This window comes from Acanthaster planci, linkage group LG01, assembly GCF_054643075.1.
Source record: "Acanthaster planci isolate LZ-2023a linkage group LG01, COTS_SCS, whole genome shotgun sequence".
In the NCBI taxonomy this organism is placed as follows: Eukaryota; Metazoa; Echinodermata; class Asteroidea; order Valvatida; family Acanthasteridae; genus Acanthaster; species Acanthaster planci.
This window is the reverse complement of record NC_141777.1, coordinates 32,415,223-32,439,071: the sequence shown is the minus strand read 5'-3', so window position 1 is coordinate 32,439,071 and position 23,849 is coordinate 32,415,223. Positions and strand designations below refer to the sequence as shown.

The 23,849-nt window shown below is 43.0% G+C and overlaps 1 protein-coding gene across 4 annotated transcripts in view; it reads left to right on the top strand.

Moving 5' to 3' along the window:
• LOC110979333 (dynein axonemal heavy chain 6-like) overlaps positions 1 to 23,849 on the top strand; it is an 86,454-nt gene that overhangs the window by 34,123 nt on the left and 28,482 nt on the right. For all 4 annotated transcript variants that reach the window (XM_087135992.1, XM_022235037.2, XM_022235036.2 and 1 more), the window contains 29 exons: positions 549 to 694; positions 1,016 to 1,084; positions 1,323 to 1,509; positions 2,100 to 2,179; positions 2,640 to 2,811; positions 3,849 to 4,073; positions 4,873 to 5,112; positions 6,635 to 6,979; positions 7,955 to 8,017; positions 8,498 to 8,690; positions 9,329 to 9,476; positions 10,022 to 10,287; positions 11,453 to 11,731; positions 12,429 to 12,620; positions 13,079 to 13,266; positions 13,652 to 13,780; positions 14,883 to 14,971; positions 15,919 to 16,138; positions 16,318 to 16,488; positions 17,174 to 17,341; positions 17,790 to 18,077; positions 18,367 to 18,528; positions 18,968 to 19,174; positions 19,469 to 19,650; positions 20,165 to 20,273; positions 21,111 to 21,236; positions 22,306 to 22,560; positions 23,087 to 23,218; positions 23,549 to 23,644. In XM_087135992.1, the coding sequence (XP_086992118.1) occupies positions 549 to 694; positions 1,016 to 1,084; positions 1,323 to 1,509; positions 2,100 to 2,179; positions 2,640 to 2,811; positions 3,849 to 4,073; positions 4,873 to 5,112; positions 6,635 to 6,979; positions 7,955 to 8,017; positions 8,498 to 8,690; positions 9,329 to 9,476; positions 10,022 to 10,287; positions 11,453 to 11,731; positions 12,429 to 12,620; positions 13,079 to 13,266; positions 13,652 to 13,780; positions 14,883 to 14,971; positions 15,919 to 16,138; positions 16,318 to 16,488; positions 17,174 to 17,341; positions 17,790 to 18,077; positions 18,367 to 18,528; positions 18,968 to 19,174; positions 19,469 to 19,650; positions 20,165 to 20,273; positions 21,111 to 21,236; positions 22,306 to 22,560; positions 23,087 to 23,218; positions 23,549 to 23,644 (5,127 nt within the window). The remainder of the gene's footprint in view (positions 1 to 548; positions 695 to 1,015; positions 1,085 to 1,322; positions 1,510 to 2,099; positions 2,180 to 2,639; positions 2,812 to 3,848; positions 4,074 to 4,872; positions 5,113 to 6,634; positions 6,980 to 7,954; positions 8,018 to 8,497; positions 8,691 to 9,328; positions 9,477 to 10,021; positions 10,288 to 11,452; positions 11,732 to 12,428; positions 12,621 to 13,078; positions 13,267 to 13,651; positions 13,781 to 14,882; positions 14,972 to 15,918; positions 16,139 to 16,317; positions 16,489 to 17,173; positions 17,342 to 17,789; positions 18,078 to 18,366; positions 18,529 to 18,967; positions 19,175 to 19,468; positions 19,651 to 20,164; positions 20,274 to 21,110; positions 21,237 to 22,305; positions 22,561 to 23,086; positions 23,219 to 23,548; positions 23,645 to 23,849) is intronic.

Sequence of the window (23,849 nt, the reverse complement as noted above, 5' to 3'; positions counted from 1 at the left end):
GTGTTAATTTTGTTCAAATCCCAGTTCTGCTTCCTACTTTAAATTACGAAGTTATGAAATGCCTTTACCTCAAATCCTGGATAAGTTGCAAATGTTGATGAAATTTGCTGTTAGAGTTGATCCATATCTGATGAAACGTCAGTATTGACCCAACAGAATATTTTTTTAGCATTAAGAGGAAAATTGTAACGGCTTTATGATTAAGTTGACATTTTTTTCCTGCGATTTAGTTATTTGCTTGAAAATGTACCCACCAGAAGATAAAGGATATGTTTCAGCTAACAGAGTTGTACCCAATTATATCTTGTATCTCAGCTATACTGGGTGTGTTGAATTGCCTGACAATCTGAAGTCTCTGATCCTGCAGTTTTCCATGTTAATTTTGTTCAAATTCCAATTGTTCAGTTCTGCTTCCTACTCTAAATTACGAATTTATGAAATGCCTTTACCTCAAAGAGTTTTGCTACCCCTCAGCCAGTGAAGTTAGGAAAGTTATTGCCAAGATAAAAAACGAACGATGGCCAAAGTTTTCATCGTCTTGTTTGCAGATGATGGGCAAGTTCTTCTCGGGTCAGGCACAGTCTGGCAGCTGGTGTTGCTTTGATGAGTTCAATCGTATAGACCTGGAGGTGCTCTCTGTGATCGCCCAACAGCTGCATAGCATCAAGACTGCTAAGGATCAGAATGCTCTCAGGTATAAGGGTGGATGGTTTGAGCTACAATCCACCATTTCATCTTTTAAAAAGCATTACTATTTAGATGCCACTCACTACCTCCCTCTTTCAAAAAATTGTAACTTGTCACATGTCTTTTCATCTTCTTAAAAAAGTTTTAGCTGGGTTGTAATTTGCTAGTATGTGCCGCTTAATACCTCCCCTTTTAAAACTTATGCTGGGATATACCCCACTCTTAACTCATTTGATTAGAGCAAGTGTACGAGTTTTATATTTAAATTTTATTCAAAAGCGTTTGGGTTAGCGTAATTGAAGAGAAGGTTTTTGTCAAATTTTTTCAGGTTTGTCTTTGAGGGTAGAGACATTCGGCTCAACAGCACATGTGGTGTTTTCATCACAATGAATCCTGGGTAAGTTGCACATGTTGATGAAATTTTGCTGTTAGAGTTGATCCATATCTGATGAAACGTCAGTATTGAACCAAGAGAATATTTCTTAGCATTAAAAGGAAAATTGCAACGGCTTTATGATTTAGCTGATGCCATTTTTTTCCTGCTATTTAGTTATTTGCTTGAAAATGTACCCACCAGAAGATAAAGGATATGTTTCATCTTACAGAGTTGTATCCAATTATATCTTGTATCTCAGCTATGCCGGGCGTGTTGAATTGCCTGACAATCTGAAGTCTCTGTTCCGTCCTGTGTCCATGATGGTGCCAGACTACGCCTTGATCGCCGAGATCATGCTGTTCTCGGAGGGTTTCACCTCGGCCAAGTCCCTGTCCAATAAGATTGTGAATCTGTACCAGCTGGCCAGCAAGCAGCTGTCACAGCAGGTCAGGAAGGGTTTATCTTACCCCCAGGGTTTAAGCTGTGAGGTGTATACATGATACTTGGGTTTGAGGCAATATATGAAGTTACAGCATGTAATACTCAAAGACTCAAAGATACATCAATTTATTGATGGAAAAACAGGTTTTTTCTCTGTTGTGGCCACCTTTTGTGCTCGAGTCGACTAAATTGTGAGTTTTTCTATAAAGTCACAACTTGACTGTGAAATTACACATGGAAATATCATTAAAGTTGATTTCGAACCATTTTTATTTGTTTGGCAGGTAATTTGCATTATTTAATTCCTCTTGGAAATAAAAGAGTGTGCTCTAAACTTTGTACAAAATCACATTTCAGGGCTGACAGGGAACATGAAAAATTGGACCCCAGATTTCTAGTATGACCCTTTTGCTCAGCATATGATTGTGCTTAGCAACCGTATCTCACCGTCATCACTTCCATGAAATTGGATCCTACATCTCTCAACCCACCTTGAAACCCCCATGAACCTTCTCAGGCAATGTACATGTAGCAGTTACATTAACATGAAATGTGACTCTTATGAATCTTGTCAATTTTTTCTTTACTCCCATAGGACCATTATGACTTTGGCATGCGTGCCATCAAGTCAGTCTTGGTCATGGCCGGACAGAAGAAGCGACAGATGCAGTCAGAGTTAGTATCTACTGCTAGTTTTTAGAACCGTGTTTTCATTGACCAAATTTCTTATCAAATCTTATCAAATATTCCATATTAGAGAAGTCAGTCTTGGTAATGTACACAGCACACTACATCAAGGATGGTACATAGATCCATTCTTGAATATATTGGATATAAATGATCATAGAATTTGAAGTGTTCATCAGTATGAACTAGCATGAATTTGTAATGAACTTAAATTTCCTTGCTTTCCTTTTTACTCGCATGTTTTCAAAATGAAAGATAACCTTGCCTTCAATTCAGTATGTCTGACTTGTGAAAAAAGTCTATTGGTAATCAGGGTTCATGAGCTCTATCTAGGCCAATATGCTGGCCATGGTGTTAACAGTTGGAGCTGCAGAAGCCTACGTTATCAACTACCAAACCTCGATCTGGATGTCTCCCCATATACCCTGACATTCCCGTCTCTTTGCAGACAACAGCACGTTGCCCTGTCTGAGGAGCAGGAGGCCTTTATTCTCATCCATTCCCTGCGGGATGCTAACCTACCCAAGTTCCTGGCGGAGGACGTGCCGCTGTTTGAGAGTATCCTGGCAGACCTCTTCCCTGGTATCAGTCCACCAGCTCCTGACTCGGGAGCCCTGGAGGTAATCATTTCTAACACCTGTAGATTGGATGAAAAGAAATGATCAGCCTGAGCTTGTCTGACAGCTCAAGTTTCAGGGAAAAAAACTGAAACAAATCTGATTGGTCCTGGCCCATATGGAACCTTTTGCCTAATACGCAGCCCCTGTCCACCACAGAAACCGTATTAGCAATCACCTAGAAGAAAAATGCTAACTGCAGAGGTAGAATTCAGCTTAAAACATTGATGCAACTACATGAATTTCAATGCGTATACATGTATACAAGGATTAGCATGCTTCAGGCTGTGAAATACACTTCTGTGCAGTTCCCTGCTATAGCTAATGCAGTTTTTTGTCAACCTTAACTTGTTCTTTAACACAACCCCAGTTTGTCATTTTTTCCCCTAAATGTTGGCATCGTTTCTGTAAATAACAGTCATCTTGAGCTCCATAATAAGCTGCAGATGTTTCCTTTGAGAACCAAAATAAATTTCTCAACTCAGGGGGCTGAATTCATACAAGTGAGTGTTGTAGTTGAGCCCTTTGCAAGTCCTTTGACAACTCTCTAGCTTGTGAGTTGGCTCAAGACTGGATGGCTTGTGATGGGTGCTTGATGAACTTACAAGGTCTTGTAATGGATTCCACTGCAGTCCAGCTACAGCTGAGAACTATAAACCATGAGAGAGATGAAGTCCAGAGTTGGAAAAAACACTTTCTTGGCAGTTGCTGAGTGAGACGTTCATTCTATCCGTTCGGAGCAGGAACAAAAGAGGGCGTGTTTTGAAATGAAATTGACAGTCCTTTGGTACTCACGCACCCCATGGGTGCAGAGCACGCTGAGTACACGCAGCGATTTTAGTCTAGAATGTGTGGTCTTTGTATGCTCGCTGAATGAGTGCAAGAACCTGGTTGGAAAACTTAGTACCATCTGTCTTTCTTTCGCCGGTGAGGGCGCACTTCAGCTCAGGGGAGATAGACAGCATTAGACTGGATGACTGACTGCATTGAATGGGACTGTTGGTCACAGTGACACAAGCATTTGTCTATTCAATTTTCAGAAAGCGATTTCCATGGCGATCCGCGACTTAGGGCTCCAACACTGGCCCGGCCAGATTGACAAGGTCAAGCAGCTTCACAGCCAGATCCTGGTGAGGCATGGCGTCATGTTGGTCGGTCCAACAGGAGGGGGGAAGTCAGCTGTCCGTACCATCTTACAGAGGGCCTTAGTGCTGCTACCTACCATACACATAGGAGAGGCAGACCAGTCTGGGCTGCAGATTATAGTAAGGAGAGAACTTGAGCAATTTCTCACAAACTCCTTTATTTTGTGAATGACCCAACCTATTAAAATCAGCTGCTTGTCACTTAAATTACTTCTGAGCTGAACGTCGTTAATTGAATTTTGCACAACGTAAATCCGTAGAAGCGTTCAGTATTTTTCAGCCATGTAATGTCCATTTTTATAAGGATGCCAAATTGGGTGTGACATCAAAACAGATACAGCTTTCTTAAACCAACAAAAACAGAATAATCTAAGACTCATTTTGTGGCATCAGATCACGTAGTGGAGAACACTTTTTTTTCTTACATTAACCCTAACCTCCTGGGGTGTAGGAAACCTCACCTTGAAATTGGAGGATAAAATTGAGGACAGTTAGGATTAACCAAGATTTGGTTTTAATAGTATGGAATATATTCACAAGAAGAATGTGCAGTTCATTACATCAGTAAGGAGAGGTACTGAGGATTGCTTCATATTTGGTGAAGTAACCCCAAAGTTCAGACTCTCTATAGAAAAAGGTTGTTTGGATCAGACCTTCCATAAGATGTCTTAAGTCCAGGTCATGCTTTGCACAATTTCAGAATATTGTTGGGGTTACAGTGAGTGTCACTACAAAACTTGTTAAATCTGTGTCATGCTAAAAGCTTCACTTCTGTTTTTGCCTAATTTTTAACTAACTCACCTGCAAACTTAAGTGTGCCCAAAATGTGAACAGTAATCATCAAACTGTCATATTCACCAGATTTGTCTGTCTGACTCCTCTCTGACATTTTCTTCCCTTCCAACTTCCCACATCTTAGAAAACCTACGGCAAGAAGGGCCGGGTGGAGACGTTTGCCATCAACCCCAAGTGTGTCAAGATGGGCGAGCTGTACGGCCAGACCAACCCAAACACCCTGGAGTGGACCGATGGCTTGCTGGCTTCCGCCGTCCGGCGCTTTGCCAAGGAAGCCGCCGAGATAAGCCAGGGAGGGGAAGACCAAGACAGGTCCACCACCATGGGGAGCGTCACACCTAGGGGAGAAAGACCAAGCTCACAGGTAGGGTCACTATCTAAGCTTCCCTGCTTCTCTTTGGTATATATTTGTCAGCCAAGGACTCCTGGAATTAGGATGGATTTAGTTCTCTGAAGCATACTCATTCAATCAAGCAACAAATGATACAACTAATCTGCATGATGTAGGGCAGGTGACATTTGAAACTTTGTCAAGAGAGATGGAAATACCTCTCTAATCATGGTGTGATCATGGCTATTGATCTGCATGATGTAGGGCAGGTGACATTTAAAACTTTGTCAAGAAAGATGGAAATACCTCTCTAATCATGGTGTGATCATGGCTATTGATCTGCATGATGTAGGGCAGGTGAAATTTGAAACTTTGTCAAGAGAGATGGAAGTACCTCTCTAATCATGGTCCGATCATGGCTATTGATCTGCATGATGTAGGGCAGGTGACAGTTAAAACTTTGTCAAGAGAGATGGAAGTACCTCTCTAATCATGGTGTGATCATGGCTATTGATCTGCATGATGTAGGGCAGGTGAAATTTGAAACTTTGTCAAGAGAGATGGAAGTACCTCTCTAATCATGGTCCGATCATGGCTATTGATCTGCATGATGTAGGGCAGGTGACATTTGAAACTTCGTCAAGAGAGATGGAAATACCTCTCTAATCATGGTGTGATCATGGCTATTGATCTGCATGATGTAGGGCAGGTGAAATTTGAAACTTTGTCAAGAGAGATGGAAGTACATATACCTCTCTAATCATGGTGTGATCATGGCTATTGATCGGCATGATGTAGGGCAGATGACATATAAAACTTTGTCAAGAGAGATGGAAGTACCTCTCTAATCATGGTCCGATCATGGCTATTGATCCGCATGATGTAGGGCAGGTGACATTTGAAACTTCGTCAAGAGAGATGGAAATACCTCTCTAATCATGGTGTGATCATGGCTATTGATCTGCATGATGTAGGGCAGGTGACATTTGAAACTTCGTCAAGAGAGATGGAAATACCTCTCTAATCATGGTGTGATCATGGCTATTGATCTGCATGATGTAGGGCAGGTGAAATTTGAAACTTTGTCAAGAGAGGTGGAAATACCTCTCTAATCATGGTCCGATCATGGCTATTGATCTGCATGATGTAGGGCAGGTGACATTTGAAACTTTGTCAAGAGAGATGGAAGTACCTTTCTAATCACGGTGCGATCATGGCTATTCTTGATAAAATTTCATGTTCTTTTTACATTTTTTTCTGATGACTATCTTATATTAATATTTTGCCTCAAAGTCCTGGGTAAAGCTGTTGTAGGACAATGCATTTTACTGCTGTGTTTGTTTAATCATTAGTGTTGCAGACTGCAAATCTATTTAAACATATGTTGAAGTAGTAGCAGCTATTTAGTGGTTCCAAAAAATAGATTTTTTGCTTTACAAACTTGCGTAGACTTGTTAGAAAATATTTTGGATTAAATGTTATTCGAAAAAAGTTCGTCTTTTACCGTATGATCAAACTTATCCATAGTCTCGACCGCCTCTTTATCTACCTGCAGTTAACAACTCCCAGAACCCCCCAGTCCCTGGCCGCCGACTCCCACAATCCCCAGGACAGTGGGCTGGCCGATGAGCACAAGCTCCTGGAGGAGAGCAGCGACAGGACCCCGGCCGGCCAGGGGGGCGATGAGATCCCCCAGGACTGGCAGTGGCTGGTGCTGGACGGGCCCGTGGACACGCTGTGGGTGGAGAACCTGAACACGGTGCTGGATGACAGCCGGCTGCTGTGCCTGGCCAACGGGGAGAGGGTGGGCCTCACCCCGGGGATGAGGCTTCTCTTTGAGGTGGACAATCTGTCCCAGGCCAGCCCCGCCACCATCAGTAGATGTGCTATGGTGTACTTGGTGAGTGGTTCACAGTTCATTTGTAAATCACAAAGTTCATTTCCCCACTGTTATGTGAAACAAATGTACTTATTTTAGTGTTTTGGAAGAGTTGTGTGGACATGTGTGGAAGAGTACACCTGATGATTATTTGGAACCGCAGAATATGGCTGATAATTGTGTCTGTGATACAGTTTGATTAGGCTTAACCACTTCATGCCGGGGCATTTTTCAATGTTGATGATGCTGGGCCGGCATGACTATCATTTTTTCCGTTTTCAAAATCCGTCAAAAATCCATCATTTCATTTAACTGTCGTTTATAGCCACACGAAGTAATCTTTAGGCATTACTCTAAGTTGACAGGTGACCTTCATTCCAGAGTCCCCAGCAGGAAGTGGTTAAAAAAAGAAAATATGCCATCATTTTGATTGAAAACACTAATCCTTGTGTGAGAAGAGTTACTGTCAAGGTGGTACTAATCAATCAGCAGTGAATCACAAGTCTTATAGAGTACCAAAGTGTGACGTCATTTGAACCAGGAAGTGTAATGTAAACAAAATGAATAAGCACGCGTGTTGGTTCACGCACTGGTTCTAACACTAATGCCTTTTACACACATAATTGTGCAAGTGGCAGATTCACTTCGGTACTGTAGAGTCTTGATTTAAATAACCAACTACACGTATTCACATGAACTGTGACAAAAGCTTTCTCTTAAATTTTTTGGCAATCTCTTGTTCCTTGTAAATTAACTTGTGCCATGCCTTGTCATTGATTGGTCACGGACTAAATCACAATTTCTTATATTAGTTTTTGGGGCGTTCATTACAAGAAAGTGGTTAAAGCTGTAATTGCAGCTTTTGGTTCTCAAACATTCATTTTACCTGTTCTTAATTTCATTGAATTTGATATGTTACAACAAACTTTAATAGCTAAATTAATGAGTGAATCACCTTAAGAATTTGGCTTACGTTTTCTTGTCTTTTCTGTGTAGGACCCAGTGGATTTAGGTTGGAGGCCATATGTCAGGACGTGGCTGTCCAAACTCCCCAGAGACGTAAGATTGTGGTCAAGATGAAACATCTTTTGTGTATTAAATTTAAATGTCGGTCTTTTTTGCACTAATTTGGACATGCCCTCTGACTTGGTAGCAAAGGAGTGGACCAGTTATGATATGGTTTAAGAATCTAAACTGTCTGCTGAGAATAGCTAATTTTGACTGCTTAAAGATTGATGTTGAATATATCCCATTTGGCCACATAAATTCATCATTACCAGTGCCTTGCAGATCAAAACTGTGTGATTTGGTGGAATAAGTGTTTACAGCATCTTTACATTAATAAAGTACCAGATGAGTTCAAATTTGGAAAAATTTACCTCTCACTGAAATGGGGAACAGTTTCCCTTTATTAGTCCAATACAGTCACACAGATATTTGTCACCTTTTTGAGATGTACCGATCAATTCTTGCCAAAACCTCTCCAAAGTGTGGCTGTTCATTCTATCACGGACATTTCTGTTCCCATAATGGCATTAGATTCCTGAGAGCGGCAAACGCCACCTCCACGAACTTTTTGAGAAGAGCGTGGACAAGGGGTTAGAGTTTATGCGACTCTACTCGGCTTATCAGATCGTAGCAGCCACCGACATGAGCATTGTGGCCATGCTGTGCCATCTGCTGCATGCTTTCCTGGATTTCCTGGGCAAGAACGGGGGCTATGGCAACCCAGGTCAGTGCAAAAGAAGAGACCCAATCTGAGGAGAAAGGGAAGTGGAGGGGGCTGGAGGGAGTTTTTGTAATGTCAACAAACTGAGGAGGTTTAAATCAATTCTGAAGAGTTCAAGTTTAGTGGAGTAGCAAGAAGTAGGCATGGCTGAGGGTCCTATTCCAGAGCCAGAAATTGTAATTGGACGTCAGCCATATCCCAACCTTTTTTGGTGTGCAGGTGTGGTCAAGTCTGACATAGAATTCCCAAAGTCAAAATCACAGGAGTTTGATTTGATGTGACCTTGGTATAATGTCTGATCAAAAGCTGATAACGGCAGAGCAAAATTGACCGTGTCAGTACATTTTATTCCAGGACATTTTGGCCTTGCTTTGTACATTGCTACCCTCCCCACACATGTGACACAAATTCCAGGACTCCTAGTAAGGTTGCAAGAATTGTTGAAGGATTTCAGGCTTTTTGTAAAATTTGAAATCCGTTAGGCAATGTGCACATGCTTACAAGATTGCAGTTTCCTGCATAATATTGCAGGAAAACAACCACATCTAAGTCAGGAAACAAGTTAAAACAGTGGAACCCAGAAATAATTTTTAAAACAGCTTTGTTACACCACCAATAATGGCTTGCTGTGCATTCTACAGATGAAGAGCGTCCAGCGAGTGCCGACAGCTCAGGTCGCCCCGCTTCTCGCTCCAACGGAAGACGAGGATCAAGAAGGGAAGAGAAGAAGAAAGAGAAGGAGAAAGAAAAAGAACGCAAGGAGAAGCTGAGACAGCAATCTAAACACAGGTCAGCAGTTTAGTAGCTTCTCTGATAACCCTGAGTTGTGCTCTTTGAAGAAGGAGAAATCAATTAGTCATTATAAAAACTCTGTTGAAGGAGTGAGCATCAGCTGTGTCTTTGGCAGAATTGGTTTTAGTAATGTGGTGTGTTAAGGGTGAGCCAGATTGTCATAGTAGTATTGCCTTTCACCTCTTTGGCTCGGGTTCAAATCCCACTCAGGCAGACAGACATGTGAATTGGATTTTCAGGCTGCACTTGAGTCCTTGGGTTTCACCCAGAACATGCTTTTGGCGTTCTCCTTTCACCTCTAAAACTGTAACTGCTTCTCATTGTCTCCTCTCAACAGGTTTCCTCAGACTTTTGAGCAACAGCGTCAAGGCATCCTTGGTTTTATAACCAGAAATAGCCATCCATAAAGTTAAACTTTAATCAGTATTGCCTGCAGGCTTTGAGTAACTTCCTCAGAATTGTCCATGTAAAGACAAGATCCAGTTTGACTCTGTTCATCAGCTCCATTCAATGGTTAAACTCTTTCTTTTGTCACATTTCAGCTCAAAGGAATGGTACTTGGTAAAGTACCCAGATCAGTTACTGACCTTACTCGGCAAGATCTTTGTCTTCTGTTATACCTGGTCTGTGGGTGGCAACCTGAAGAGGGAAGATGACAGTGAAGACGATGGTGGCATCTCAGTAGCCCCTCGGATGCCGGGGGGAGGGGGTGGAGCTAAGGGAAAGAAGGTGGAAGTCCCTGACCTCAACATTGCCTACGAGTTTGACACCTTTGTGCATGATATGTTTGACACAGAGCCACCTCTGGGTATGTTATTACCTGCGAAGTTATACCAGAATTTGATTATCTGTTAGTTATTTGCAATTGCACCTCTTTCTGTCAATATCTTAACAACCCAGGGAAGAACATGGCTCATACTTACTTTTGAAGTCTGAGTTCCAGGGTGGCACTGCCTTTTGGTATTTACAGAATTTCTGTCAAGATTAGTCACCAGACTGTACGCCACGTCAGCATGGTGCAGTTACGGACTAATAGTGTTTAGACAGATTTCTCTTGTTCATTGCCTGTTTGGTACGCATTGATGTTTGTCGCCTAGAAATTCAGGGCATCCCTTAATGGCACCATGGCTGCAGGCGTCCATCATATTTTGAAACTTTGAAAACTATGTGAATTGTCAAATTATGGTGTTAGGTATGATGAAATAGAAGTTTATTTGGCAAGGAAGGTGCCAGGTTCTCTTGTTCATTGTCCCTTTCGGATCAAAAGTTAAAGCTAATGAGAAGAGGTCCCTCCCCATATTCTGAAAAGGACTTTAACAATCTGATCCTTTAACCACTTGCTGCCGGGGGCAGTTATTAATGTTGATGATGCTGGTCCAGGATAATTATCATTTTTTTCTGTTTTCAAAATTCTTTAAAAATTCCTATCTTCATTTGCGGGACAATTACAAACACATGAAGGATTGTCTTTTGTCCACTCTAGCCTGACAGACAAAATCTATTGACGCCTGACGAGTATTTCAGCCAGGCCTGCAGCCTTGTAAAAAGAGCCCAGATTGTGCGGTGTTATACAAGTTTCTTTTGTTTACGAACCTGGCTCAGTGCACTGCTGACCTCTTTTCAATAGGGGCCAGATTAGCATGTAGCGGTGCTGTGTGGCTCATTGCTGCGGTGGTGGAGCGCTTTTGTCCCCGGTGGTAATCGGCTTGCTTTAAATGCCTCAAACCGTGGTATATTGTTTCAAAGCAAGGCTGAATTATCTCCACTTTTGAGTGAAAAAATGTCAGTAATGCCCAGCAGCCTGGTCTTTTGTTCCGAGTACGGTCTTTTCTTACAAGGCCCTTTCCCCTATGTCCGAGTTGGGATACCCCGGCCACGCATATAAAGCATACGTGTCCGGATCCGGAATCCCTGGCAGGAACTTGTTAAGAGATCATCCCACAGTCTTGTTTGACACATTCTTGCCCTGACAGGTGTGCGTTTGCCCTCTGGTAGCCGCACCATCTTCCACTATTTCGTCAGCGCCGAGAGCGGCAAGTTTGTGCCCTGGGACGAGCTGGTGCCGTCCACCAAGTCCCTGATTGACAAGGGGGTCAGTCACGTGTCCCTGGGGGAACAGATGGGGCTGACCACCCAGATGAGCAAGAAAGCCACGCGGGAGGATAACGAGCTGGTGCCCACGGTGGATACCGTCCGCTACTCCTTCCTGGCCGGGTTGCTTCTGGTCAACAGACACCCAGTCTTGCTCACAGGTTGGGAACTCTCTGATCTCAATAGATAAGGCATCTGGGCTCATTTTCAGGAATTGCTTAGCAGGCTTACATGCTAAGTATAGCAGGCTTACATGCTTAAAGGAAAAAGTCAGCTGGCACAAGCAATGCAGTAAGCACCAGTTGACATTGCTAAGCATGCGTGTTTTATTTGGGTCTATTGTTTTTATGCTGAACAGCCCCACTAAAGGGACCCTCGAATTAGGCCCTGTCCGAATTACTTATCTACGGCTGGAAATAATTCATGATTCTATGGCAAATGTATGATGCCGCTAACTAGTGACTTCCATGGGCGTGTGGATTATTTTGAGCCGTAGCCAAGTAATTCAGACACAGCTGTTGTAAACAGGAGCATGAAGTTTTGGTTCCTCATGGAAGTTGCCACAGAGAACTTAGTCACTAATGGAAAATCAAAAGTAACAAAAATATATACCCTGGATTTTGAATACATTTTTCCTCCCTAGTGCATTGTAAATTGTTCTGTGTGTCATGGTACCAGATAGTACATAAACACATTTGTACCATTATTAAGTATTATTAAGTAGCACTTAATACATATCATAATTCAACCAACAGATGCTAAAAAATTCCTACAGTCAGTTCTTTACTGAATAGAAACATGAGAAAAGCGGTGTTACTTTCTTCAGAGTTGTCTCTATTTTAACGTTTTCCTTTTCAGGCGATTCTGGTGTAGGCAAATCGGCCATAATCAACCACATGCTGAAACTCTTGAGCAAAGAGAAAGGGGCCACCACTCAGCTGGGTACCATCCTGGGGGATGTCTTCCATTACTCTGAGAGGGGCACCAACATCCTATCCAATATCAGTGCCTTGACAGCTGGGATACTAGGAGAAGATGACGGAGACAGCGGTGAGCGAAAATGAAAAGCCTTGTTTGGTTAAGCAAAAGCAAACCGGCAAACCAACCATTGGATATACTATTTCAAAGGAAAAAAACAATCACAGTCACCAAGTGTCATTTTATATGAGTCAGACTTTTCAACATGGAAACTTAGCCAGTTTTCTTCAACAAGTTAATGAAATCTTCTCACTTGAAACTATTACTGAGAGTGTTGTGTACACCTCATGTCTGTTTGTTTGGAATCTCAGATCTTAAGAATGAATATCAAAAGTATTGCAAGGCATCCCATCATGCCCATAGTGGGACTATGTAGTCTAGTATTTGGAGAAGTACACGTCAGGATATTATTGCTCTAAACACAATCTGAGCTAGTTGCTGCTGAGGTTAATTAAGCAGGTCCCCTGCGTCACTATGCCATTGATGTCATTGTTTGTAGTTTTGAAATCACGTGCCATAAACCCTTCCAGGTCTTGGCGTAGCAGACACCATGGACTTGACCTTCATCACTGGTCAAGTACGGCGCCCCACCAGTGGTATGGTAGCTACCACTCTACAGCTGAGTGCCCAGACCACGGCGGCTAGGGTACGGGCACAGATTGAGCACAAGCTGATCAAGAAGGGACGAGACACCATGGTGGGGCCACGAGGCAAGAAGGTATAAAAGTGACCCGAGATGTGCATCTCCAATAATAAACAATGCATTATCCATCACTCCAGCGTAACAGTTGAATGTTTTTAAAAGACCATCTCCTTAGGGAGCAGACAGCTTAAAGGAGCGTTTCCATCAACACTTTCTGTCAACACTTGCACCAAGCGTTGCGTATCTGTCAAAATCACTCATGATTTTGATGGCCGAATGCAACAGACACGTGTGTTTTGTTAATGGAGTCAAATTTTAGGTCGGTCAATTTTTACGTCTTTTTTCTTTGGTTGACGTGCCAAAAGAATGAAATGAAATAGTGTTGCATAGAATGGATGACTGGTGAACAAAATGACAAAGTTAGATCAACAGGATCATTGATTGGTCTTTCCTGTCTTAGGTTCTGGTCTTTGTGGACGATCTCAACCTTCCCGCCCCTGAAGCCTATGGAGCCCAGCCCCCACTGGAACTGCTGAGACAGTTCCTAGAGTTTGGAGGATTTTACGACACCAAGAAACTTGTGTGGAAGGTACACTTTCATTTTGGTTGAAGTAACTCTGCGAAGAGTTGACATTCAGTAAGGGAATAAATATGTGCTTAGCCGGTCTTAAATGTTCGTTTAAGACTGGCCAAGCACATATTTATTCCCATTCATAAATAGCTTTTTTATTCAGAGAGTCAAAAGAAGTCAACACATGATAGATTTCCAATGACTTTGTTCTAAAACTTTACTTTCATTTTCCTGAACACCCCCATCCATTTTATGGTATAGTCCTTTTAAAAGTTGTCCAATAGAATCCCTTCGAAGAACTTGGCATGTGCGTGATGCTTTGCGTGCACACAGACTCCTAACCAATCAGACCCGATTAAACTGTCTCCTATCCATGTGCTAGTGCACAGCAGGTAATTATCAAATGTTAATATACCATCACATGACGTGTTTCAACCAATAGGAAAAGAAAAAATGTCCCAGGTATTTATTGCAAGGGTCTGGGAATTCCCCAGCTAAATCAGCGAATTATGTGACCTTTGAACCTTGTGCACGTCTTCAAGGTATGATTATAGCAAGGCCCAAGTGCACAGTTCGAACGTACATGTATTTTCTCGATGTCACGCTTGTCAGCCAGAAGTGGCCTACAATACCTTTTGGCAGGACTGAACAAGTTTGGCGGGCTTCCAAGGTTCTTTGGGGGGACTGCTGCTAAACAACTGGGTGGATAGACACGGTGATGGCTCCGCTGGGAAACACATAGATTATAGCCTCTTTAATACACATATTGTCCAAGCAGTTTTCATCAATGACGGTGAAATATAAGGAATCCAGCCCATTTTTAAGTACCTAAGTCTTGTGCCTGTTGAGCTTTCTGTTTTTGCCTGGCCTCCAATTCCCCCTTCAGTTTCAGACGGGCCGCCACCCTCGAGCAATCGTCCAGAGGGCCGGACCGCAACAAAAAGAATGACAATTTTTGTGTGGTCCTGTTGGCATTGTTTAGCACAATAAAATGATAACATCGGGGTTGTCAAGTTCTACCTTTTAGAAATGTTGTGAGCACTACACGGTGTAAATTTACATAGCTTTTCATCAAAGGGAATAATTACAGTCTAGGAAATTTTTCTTTGAATTTGATCAGAATATCATGGATGTGACCCTTTGTGGGGCGTGTGCTCCCATGGGAGGCGGGAGGAACCCAGTCAGCCCAAGACTTCTCAAACATTTCTGGTAAGTTGGAAAGGTGACTGAGCTCCGAAACAACCCCATTCCAACCTTGTAGAGTTAAGTGCCCAAATCAATAGTTTCCCTACTGTCACAAATCTACCAGTGGCACAACCCCTGTTGAATTCAAAGTCCATGTGCACAAAAAAGGAGAAAAGGACATCTTTGTAACAAACGGTGTTTTCCACTGAAATTAGCCTGTGGGGTATTCTTAATTTCATTGCTGTGTGCACTGTAGGCTGCAGTAGCAATGCAACAGTACACTGAAATGGCTTGTAAGAACTGTGATCAATAAAAAAGGATACGGCGTTGGCCGAGTGCTGCAAAAGTCTTAGAAATATTTGATCTTGAAGTGCTCTTTGTTGAAGGTGGCTCTTTAAAGTGTGGTGTGCAAGGAAACCAACAATATTGAATATGATTATCAGTCTGAGGAAGCCTATCAAATGTTGGAATGTTCCTGTCACTACTGTAATGCACCGTTGGACCAGTCATGTGACTGGAATTAGCAGTGGCACCATGCTATGGACAGGTGGTACGCCCACTTTGTGTGCCTGTTTAACCAATAGGCTACTGTGATTTACCAAGTGTATGCACGCAACTCATGTCTAAGAACACGCTCTCTAGTATGACACTAGCAAAGTAGGGGCATCTCCCGGTATTAGTCTGTATGGAACACTGGGTATTCTTGCTGGGAAATCATTGTGTTCCCATTGGGAACACCCTGTTCCCAAAGTAGAGTGCGCACACTTAGACCGGTATTCCCGATCAGAAGCATGCATTGTTCTGTATCGGAACAGCAGGTGTTCCTGATTGGAACAAGTGGGTGGTGTTTTTGGAATGTTCTTTGGCGTTAAGCCTTTTAAGACCCTATCTTGATATGTCATACTCTGACACCATGGACCATCACATTCTGGACAACTTCTCAAGATTCTTTCTTCCTACTTTCAACCCAGCATGATGGCCTTGCCTCAACCCTCAGTCCGCTCCCTGCAGCACATCTACCAAGTCCAACTGGGCCGCTTCCTGGAGAACCAGAACTTTTTGCCCGAAATCCGAGAGCTCCTGACTCCCCTGGTATCGGCGTCCATCGCTGTTTACTACAAGATGTGTGTTAATATGCTGCCCACGCCAGCTAAATCTCACTATACCTTCAACCTAAGGGACTTGTCAAAGGTGTGTGTCAGTCTGTCAACAGCAGAAAGTTAATTTTTGAAAATTTCTGGCTCTTTTTCTTGGAAAAGGCCGCTCATCTGGCCATAGAAACATTCTCTACAATGTTGGTTTTCTTCATATTGACCTTTATCATCCAGCAGGCTGACGTCTTGTCATCCTTTAACCATTTCATTCTGCAGGTTATCCAGGGTCTATTGCAAGCCGATGAGACTGTGATAACGTCAACTGACTCAGCTGCCTTGCTTCTAGCCCATGAAGCCACTCGCGTCTTCCATGACAGACTTGTCGATGAGCCAGATAGAATCAGATTCTTTGAGTTCCTGGCTGATGATCTCCATAATTACTTCAAGGTTTGTAGTGGCCTGGTTTTGTGGCATGAAACAGATCACCCGAAAAGCAGACACCACCGTATATGAATGTTGCTCCCAAATCAGAGTAACCTAGTTGGTTAGGCGCACAGTCTGGATACTTGAACTCATTGAGTGAGGACAGGCTAGGGATCCACAGCTCCTAATATTTTCCTGGTTGATGTGTAATGAGGCAGCTAGTTCCTTTTATTCCTGGGGTCTGCTTGACTAAAGCTTGCAGGAATTGGATGTTTCCAAGTGCAGATATTTAACTTTGTCAGAATTTTTTCGAAGGAAGAAGCTGCTTTGTTATAGTTGTTGTTTTTGGATTTTGGGACTACCTTGGAATCTTTAGTCTTTGGTTGAGTCGTCAGTCATGCAACTTTAATAGAGGCTTTGCGTGGTAACCATCTTACAGGGAAGTTCTTTTGTTCCACAGGGAAACCTCCTTTGTGCATAACCTGTTAAACAAAAGCACTGGCCTGCGGTATGGCAGCCATGCAAACCCTCTATATGAATTTTCGCATGATGATTGAGGTTAGCAGATGGAAACTCGGGGACGTTAACGCTGGCAGTGGTAACAATTTCAGCATACCTGTAGATTTACAGAGAGCACTCTGTAAATTCGCAAGCCTGCGTTTAGCCTCCAACATTTCTTTCTTTAGTCGTGCACCCTTGTTCTGTTCAGGTCAAATGGACTCCTGAGAAGCTTCATGATGAGCCCATATTATTTGGTGACTTCCTGGACCTGAATGCACCCTCCGTTGACCGAGTTTACCGTCACATCAGCGATTATGACAAGCTAGCGCAGATACTGGAGGAGTATATGGTGCGAGTGGACTATGGCGGTGGGCAGGTATGAGACATTAGAAGAAAGAAATAATTGACTCTCTGTGTAATCAACTGTTTTCACCACAATTGTATCGTTTTGAAGGTACTTATATTTCAAAGAAATGACGTGCATTTTGAGGGAATGATATTTGGCAATATGAGGTGGTACGTTTTTCCTGACATGAGCAGAAGGATTTTTATAACTCTTCAAAGTAGCACACATTGATATCATCATCGCAGTTTTTGTTTGTTGGTGTGGTTTTTTGGGAGGGGGCATATGTAAGGTATGATTACAAAATCACTTGATTGATCTTCTTTTAATCATATCGATCATCACTTACCACCAGTGACAGAGAAATGCCATTGGATTTAATTTAGTCAAAGTTGCTTTACTTCGTGAGTGAGCACTAGTATTTTTAGCACAAAGATAAGGATGTAGTACTTTACTGAAACGATTTTAATGCTTCCTGCAGGGTTCCCAACTCATCTTCTTCAAGGAGGCCTTGGAGCACATTGTGCGAGCCGCCCGTGTCTTCAACCAACCGGGTGGTCACATGGTGCTAGTCGGCCTGGACGGAACGGGCAAGGCCACCACGGCCCAGCTGGCCAGCCATGTGTCTGGCTGTGTGCTCTACCGACTGACCCTGACCCGGGGCTATGGCCAGGCCGACTTCAGGGATGACCTTAAGAAGGTGTTCCACATCGCCGGGGTGCAGGACAGCAACACGGTCTTCCTGCTGACGGACAGTGATATCATCAAGGTGGGGCTGGTTGGGTGTGATATTATCATGGGCTTAGTGGAGGAGCCTTCAAGGGATCACTGTGGCCTTCTCAATCAATCAAGGCCACCTGGATAGCCTTAACGCAGTTGCCTATCTGTGAAAGTCAGTTGCCATTAATTTGTGCAGTTTGCCACAGCAAGAAGGCAAACGGTGATTGATTATACCAGTGTGCTCCGATGTAAGACTAGAAGGTTGTCTGGACTGAGCAAACTGTAATCCACAGCCAGATTTAGAAAGTGTGTCTCTTTGTTTGTATTGATTTCTGTAGGAAACCTTCCTGGAGGACATCAACTGCGTGCTGAATTCCGGCGAGGTACCCGACTTGTTTGACAATGATGATCTGGACTCCATTACCATGGACATGAAGAGAGCTGCAGCAGAGGCCGAGATTCCAGACACCAGGGAAGCCGTGTACCAGTTTTTCATCCAGGTATGCGATTGGATGGCAGAGGACACTTCGAAATCCTCCTGAGAAATTTGGAAGAGAAGAAACTTTTGTACCTTCTTTGACTGTTGCAGGGATTTACAAAGTCTTTAACAGGTGCCCATCTCCCTTGGGTCCATCTGTTTCATACTGTCACTTTGCAGTAGGCATCCCCTGTTGACATCTTATGCTTCTGGTCTGAGAACATGTTTCTGTGCACTTTATCCTACAACAAATGCAGATTTTGGTTGAAATTGTGTAGGGTGAGTTATTTTCAAAGACCACTTTATTTCAAAAATTGAAAAACGTTTCAGTCACCAAACACTTGGTTTGTCATTTCGCAGTTTTACTGCAAGCATGGAAGAGAGTATGTCAACAAAGTTGTCAGTGAAACAAAACTCTTGGAAAAAACTGATTAACTTGCTGATGATATTTTTCCTTTCAGCGCGTGCGCTCCCGCCTCCACGTTGTCCTGGCAACCAGCCCGGCAGGAGATGCCTTCCGTCAGCGATGCCGGACCCACCCATCCCTGGTCAACTGCTGCACTTTGGACTGGTTTGATGAGTGGAGCGACGAGGCCATGCTGAGAGTGGCTCACGTCTACCTGGGGCAGGTCGACTTCCAAGGCATCAGTGGTGACCAGGATTCCTCGGTGAGTACCTGAGGGAGGGGTGAGTGATGACAAGCGATGCCGAGTCATTGGATGCATTGATTTTGTCGATCACTGGCATGTGCAAGTTTTTATATTCAGACATTGTACAGATCTTTACTCCAGGCATGTGTCTGCACAATGGTAGCATACATTGCATAGCATTCAAAAATATCGGCATCAAAGGTCTCACCCCACCACTGGTGTATGATGAAAACTGAGGCACATATCCCTCAGTTTATAGCAAAAAAAGTTAGCAAGGGTCCATCTGTTGACCACCTGTGTATACCTCAACAGAGTTTGAAGGACAACATAGCCCACGTGTGCGTGAACATCCACAAGGACATCACCCAGCAGACAGTCAAGTATTACGAGGAGATGAGGAGACGATTCTACATCACTCCAAGTAGCTACTTGGATCTTATTAAGCTCTACTCTAACATGCTGAGAGAACAGAAACAGCGTGTCATGGATAGCAAGTGAGTTCAGGCAAAGAAGGCGTTTTGGTATTCAAATGTTCATGTCCAGGATTGGGGTACTTTCACTTTGGCATAATCAAAGCTGGTGAACAGGATCTGTGGAAGCTTAAAAAAAATTTGGAAACCTCGGGGGAAAAGCTTTCAATGACTGATATCATCAGGTGGCACAATAAATATCAAGATGTCCATATACTTCATCATGTTTGGGATTTAATCTTAGTTCCGCCCGTATTTGGAAGGCTATGTGGTACCTAATTTGTCATTTTCTTGTTGACAGGGGAAGTTGAAATTGTGACCAAGGTGAAGGGGATTGGTACCAGTCACATTCAGTTTGTATACATGTGCCAGTCCTGTATGCCTTTGAGTAATATTCTCCTATAAGTTCTTTTGGGCACATGGTTTAAGCTTGTAGTGAGTAGCTTTCTGCCAATTTGTCCTCTTTCCATTTTCTGCCGTGACGCATCTGTTGTATTATGAGGTATGGTTTTGTTCGTGTCTTTTTTTCTCCACCAAGGAATCGGTTGTTTATCGGCCTATCCAAGCTGTCGGAAGCTAACTCCCTAGTCGATGCCATGCAGGAAGAGTTGGTGAACCTGGGACCTAAGATTGAAGAGAAAGCAAAGGTAAGGGAAGATTTGGGTTGACATCAATTAACTTGAACCCTGTTGAAGCCAAACAGTCTAACAATGAAGAGAGGAAGTTTTTTCTTGCTTTGGGAAACTTTTCATTCATTGAGCTCTACGTTTTGTCAGTTCCATAACTTTCATACCGCAGACTGATACAGCAAAGGGTTGACAAAGATTTGTGCACCAAGCCTATGGTCTTTGATGAGATGAACAAGGTGCAGTGAAGATAGGAAAAGCCTACTGTTGAACTTCAAGACTCAATTCACAATTTTTGCAATGTAAACTTTTACTTTAGATCATTGTGGTTTCAAATTTTCAAGAGGGAATGAAAGGTTTAAGTTATAATTACAATCGGCAAAGCACACCAAAAGAATGTCTTGAGACTCCAGAATGTTCCTCTTTCAACATGCAACATTCCTATTTTGAGCCAATATTGTTCTCTGTTCATTCCACTCAAGAACAACCTGTTCTTGAGCACCATGACCAGCATGTAATTAAATGATCCCATTTGGGAACACCCCAGGGGCATGTCCAGTAGTACAGTATACCTGTATGTGTATAAATATAATGCCATCAGCAGTTAAGATATACAGTGTTTGCCAATGCTGGCATGCTTAATGCATTCAAGAATGCCTGCATAGACTGTTTTCAAGCAGTAACAAGTGGTATATTCAGTCAGAACAAGCAGGATGCTCTCAGTCGAACGTCCAGAGTCTCCTGAAGTCGGGAGAAAGCATTGGCCAAACAGGTCAACTGGTATGTTGCCTGATCAGAGTGGAAGGCTTTTGTCACAGGTGTAATCTTGGGGGATTTTGGTCTATCTTTGTCATCAAGGACACAGAGTTGCTCCTGGAGCAGTTATCCAAGGACCAGGAGGCAGTTGATCAGGTACGATTCATCGTGGAGCAGGAAGAGGCTACCATGCAGAGAGAAACGCAGATTGTGCAAGACTACGCCGATGTGAGTCAAAACACCTGGTATCATCCCAGTAGGAAATCCTTAAATATAGTGTTTCTTTTCAAAATGGTACAAAGGGGATCAGATGAGGAGGATGTGATTATGGCATGAGGTACCTACAGGCTCTTCCTGAATAGATTCGAAGTGACCATGAAATGCTTGCACTATCTGAGGAAGCATAAGGAGGTCTTGGCAAACACATCTACCATTGGTCTAGATCTAGTTCATTTGTCATATCAACCCCTGAAGTAAACCCGAGTCTGGTCCAAGAAATTTTAGTCAGTGTGGAATTTTAGAGTGTTGTTGAGTGCCTTAAGATGAAAATGTATGTGAAATTCCAGTACATTTGTTTGATCCTCTGCCAGTATGGTCCTTCATCGGTGCTTGACCAAGGTGAAAGTGATTGGTGTAAGGGTACCTCTCTGTAGAAGTGTTTTTGGTGCGCATTGCCGTTTGTATGACTAAATTGTAGTAAGTGTCCATTTAACTGTACGGGAATGAAATGTAACCCGACGCGCATTTGGAACCAACCAAAAATGCACAGATGGAACGGCACCCTCAGTCAAATAAATTTACATATACCAGTCATGTACATGTATGCCTCTGTGAACTATGCCCCCATTACTTCATTAAGACAAAAGGGGCCCAATTTCAAGGAGCTGCTTGACAGTAAGCAGAAAAGATGTGCTTACTTCAGCAGAGAATTTTGCTGACTTTAAGCACTGTTTCATGGCCATGCTTGGTGAGGTCCCCCCAATGGATGCGCACACAGAGAGATTTCTGTTGTTATGTCACTAAGTTAAGCAAATTTCTTCCTCAAAGTAAGCACGTCTTTTGCTGTGCTTACTGCTTCCAGTCTACGTGCAATATGTGAAGCCTCTGTCAGCATAAACTCTTGTGCTTAGCAGCACCATGAAATTGGGTCATGGTCGTTTATTCCTTATTCTCAGTGCTATCCCAGAGCTTGTATGCAAAAGAGGCCATTAGTCTATTCAGGTAGAACTCAATGACGTGCTGCAAGATTTCTCAGGTAACAGTAAGTACTCTTTATCTCCCACACTGAAACCCACAGCAAGCCCAACAGGACCTTCAGTCCGTCATGCCGGCCTTGCAGGATGCCATAGCTGCTTTGGACTCTCTGGATAAATCCGACATCTCAGAGATCCGCGTCTACACCAACCCGCCTATCCTGGTCAAGCAGGTCATGGCAGCCGTCTGTGTGCTACTAAGACACAAGCCGGAATGGAGCACCTCCAAGCACCTCCTGGCCGACCCCAGCTTCCTTAAGAGACTGGTCATGTTTGACAAGAACAGCGTGCCGGACAAGGTAGGGATGCATTATTCTCTTAGGGAAGTCAGGTTACTTTCCTCACCTTCCACCTCTGCGATCTGGGTTTGAATCCCACCCGGGTCAGCATATGGACTGGATTTTCAGTCCCTACCTGATTCTGTAAGTTTTCCTTGAAAAATTTGAGTGGGGCTTTCCTCCCACCTGAACAATTCTTCATAATCTTCCCTGTACAGGTTTCTTCAGGCTTGTGAGATACAGTGCCATAAGTGCTATTGAAGAGTCTTTGGTTTCATTAATAATAGTCAAACAGTTATTAATAATATTAACAAGAAATACAAGGTCTTTTTTTAATTGAAGGAAAAGGCTCCTATTGCCACACATAGTAAAAATGACTCGCCAAACTGAGTAAGGTTTCCAAATAACCTTGAAATAGATTAATTTGAAGTCGAGTTTCAAACAATTGACCTTCAAGCTTTTATTAGAAATCTTTTGGCTGCTCTGAAAATGTTCGAATCGACAATTGCAAACTGAACAATTTTTACTGTTGTCCTTTTCCTTCCAGGTTTATGGCTTACTGAAGAAGTACACCTCCATGCCAGACTTCATCCCAGAGAAAGTGGGGGAGGTATCGTTGGCCTGTAAGTCCATCTGCCAGTGGGTGCTTGCCCTGCAGCATTATGGAGAAGTCTGCAAGGTCTGTAGCCTGTGTGTCAGCCATTTTGTGTATCTTTCATAATACTTCATAATGTTTTGGTTGATTGGTGTGAAGAGCTGCAAATCTCTCCACAACCGGGCGCTTGCGCTGCATCCGCATTGGTAAATCCGCAAAACCAACAGCCTTAGATTGCATCAGTCTGTGGCACCTGTTGTTTTCTTTACACGACTGTTAAAATGTTCACTTGTAGATATTTGATGGTCTGTCGTCCAGTTGTTGTCACTACGTGTACTGCTTTATCCCATTCCAAATGCTTATGTCTCTGATATGTAACGTCGCCATGAAGTCTGGGTAATTTGAACTTTTCAGATGGTGAAGCCCAAACAGAAGCGGGTGGAGGAAGCCAAGGAAGCCCTTAGTCTTGCCCAGGAGAGCCTCCAAGAGAAACAGGCCAGCCTCTTCAAGGTAACGAGCATTCTTAGTTCATTCCTCTCCCTTCTGATGCATCTCTTGGCAAGGCACACTTGTAAGGAAAACTGGGAATGTGAAGATAATTTCTTTTTGATGTGGAATTAATGGGCAAGTTTTTGTAGATGAAAGCTGTCATATATTTAACTTGAGTTGCTGGTGTTGCCTTGTGTTTTTCTGGTGGCTTCAGTTGGGAAAAGTG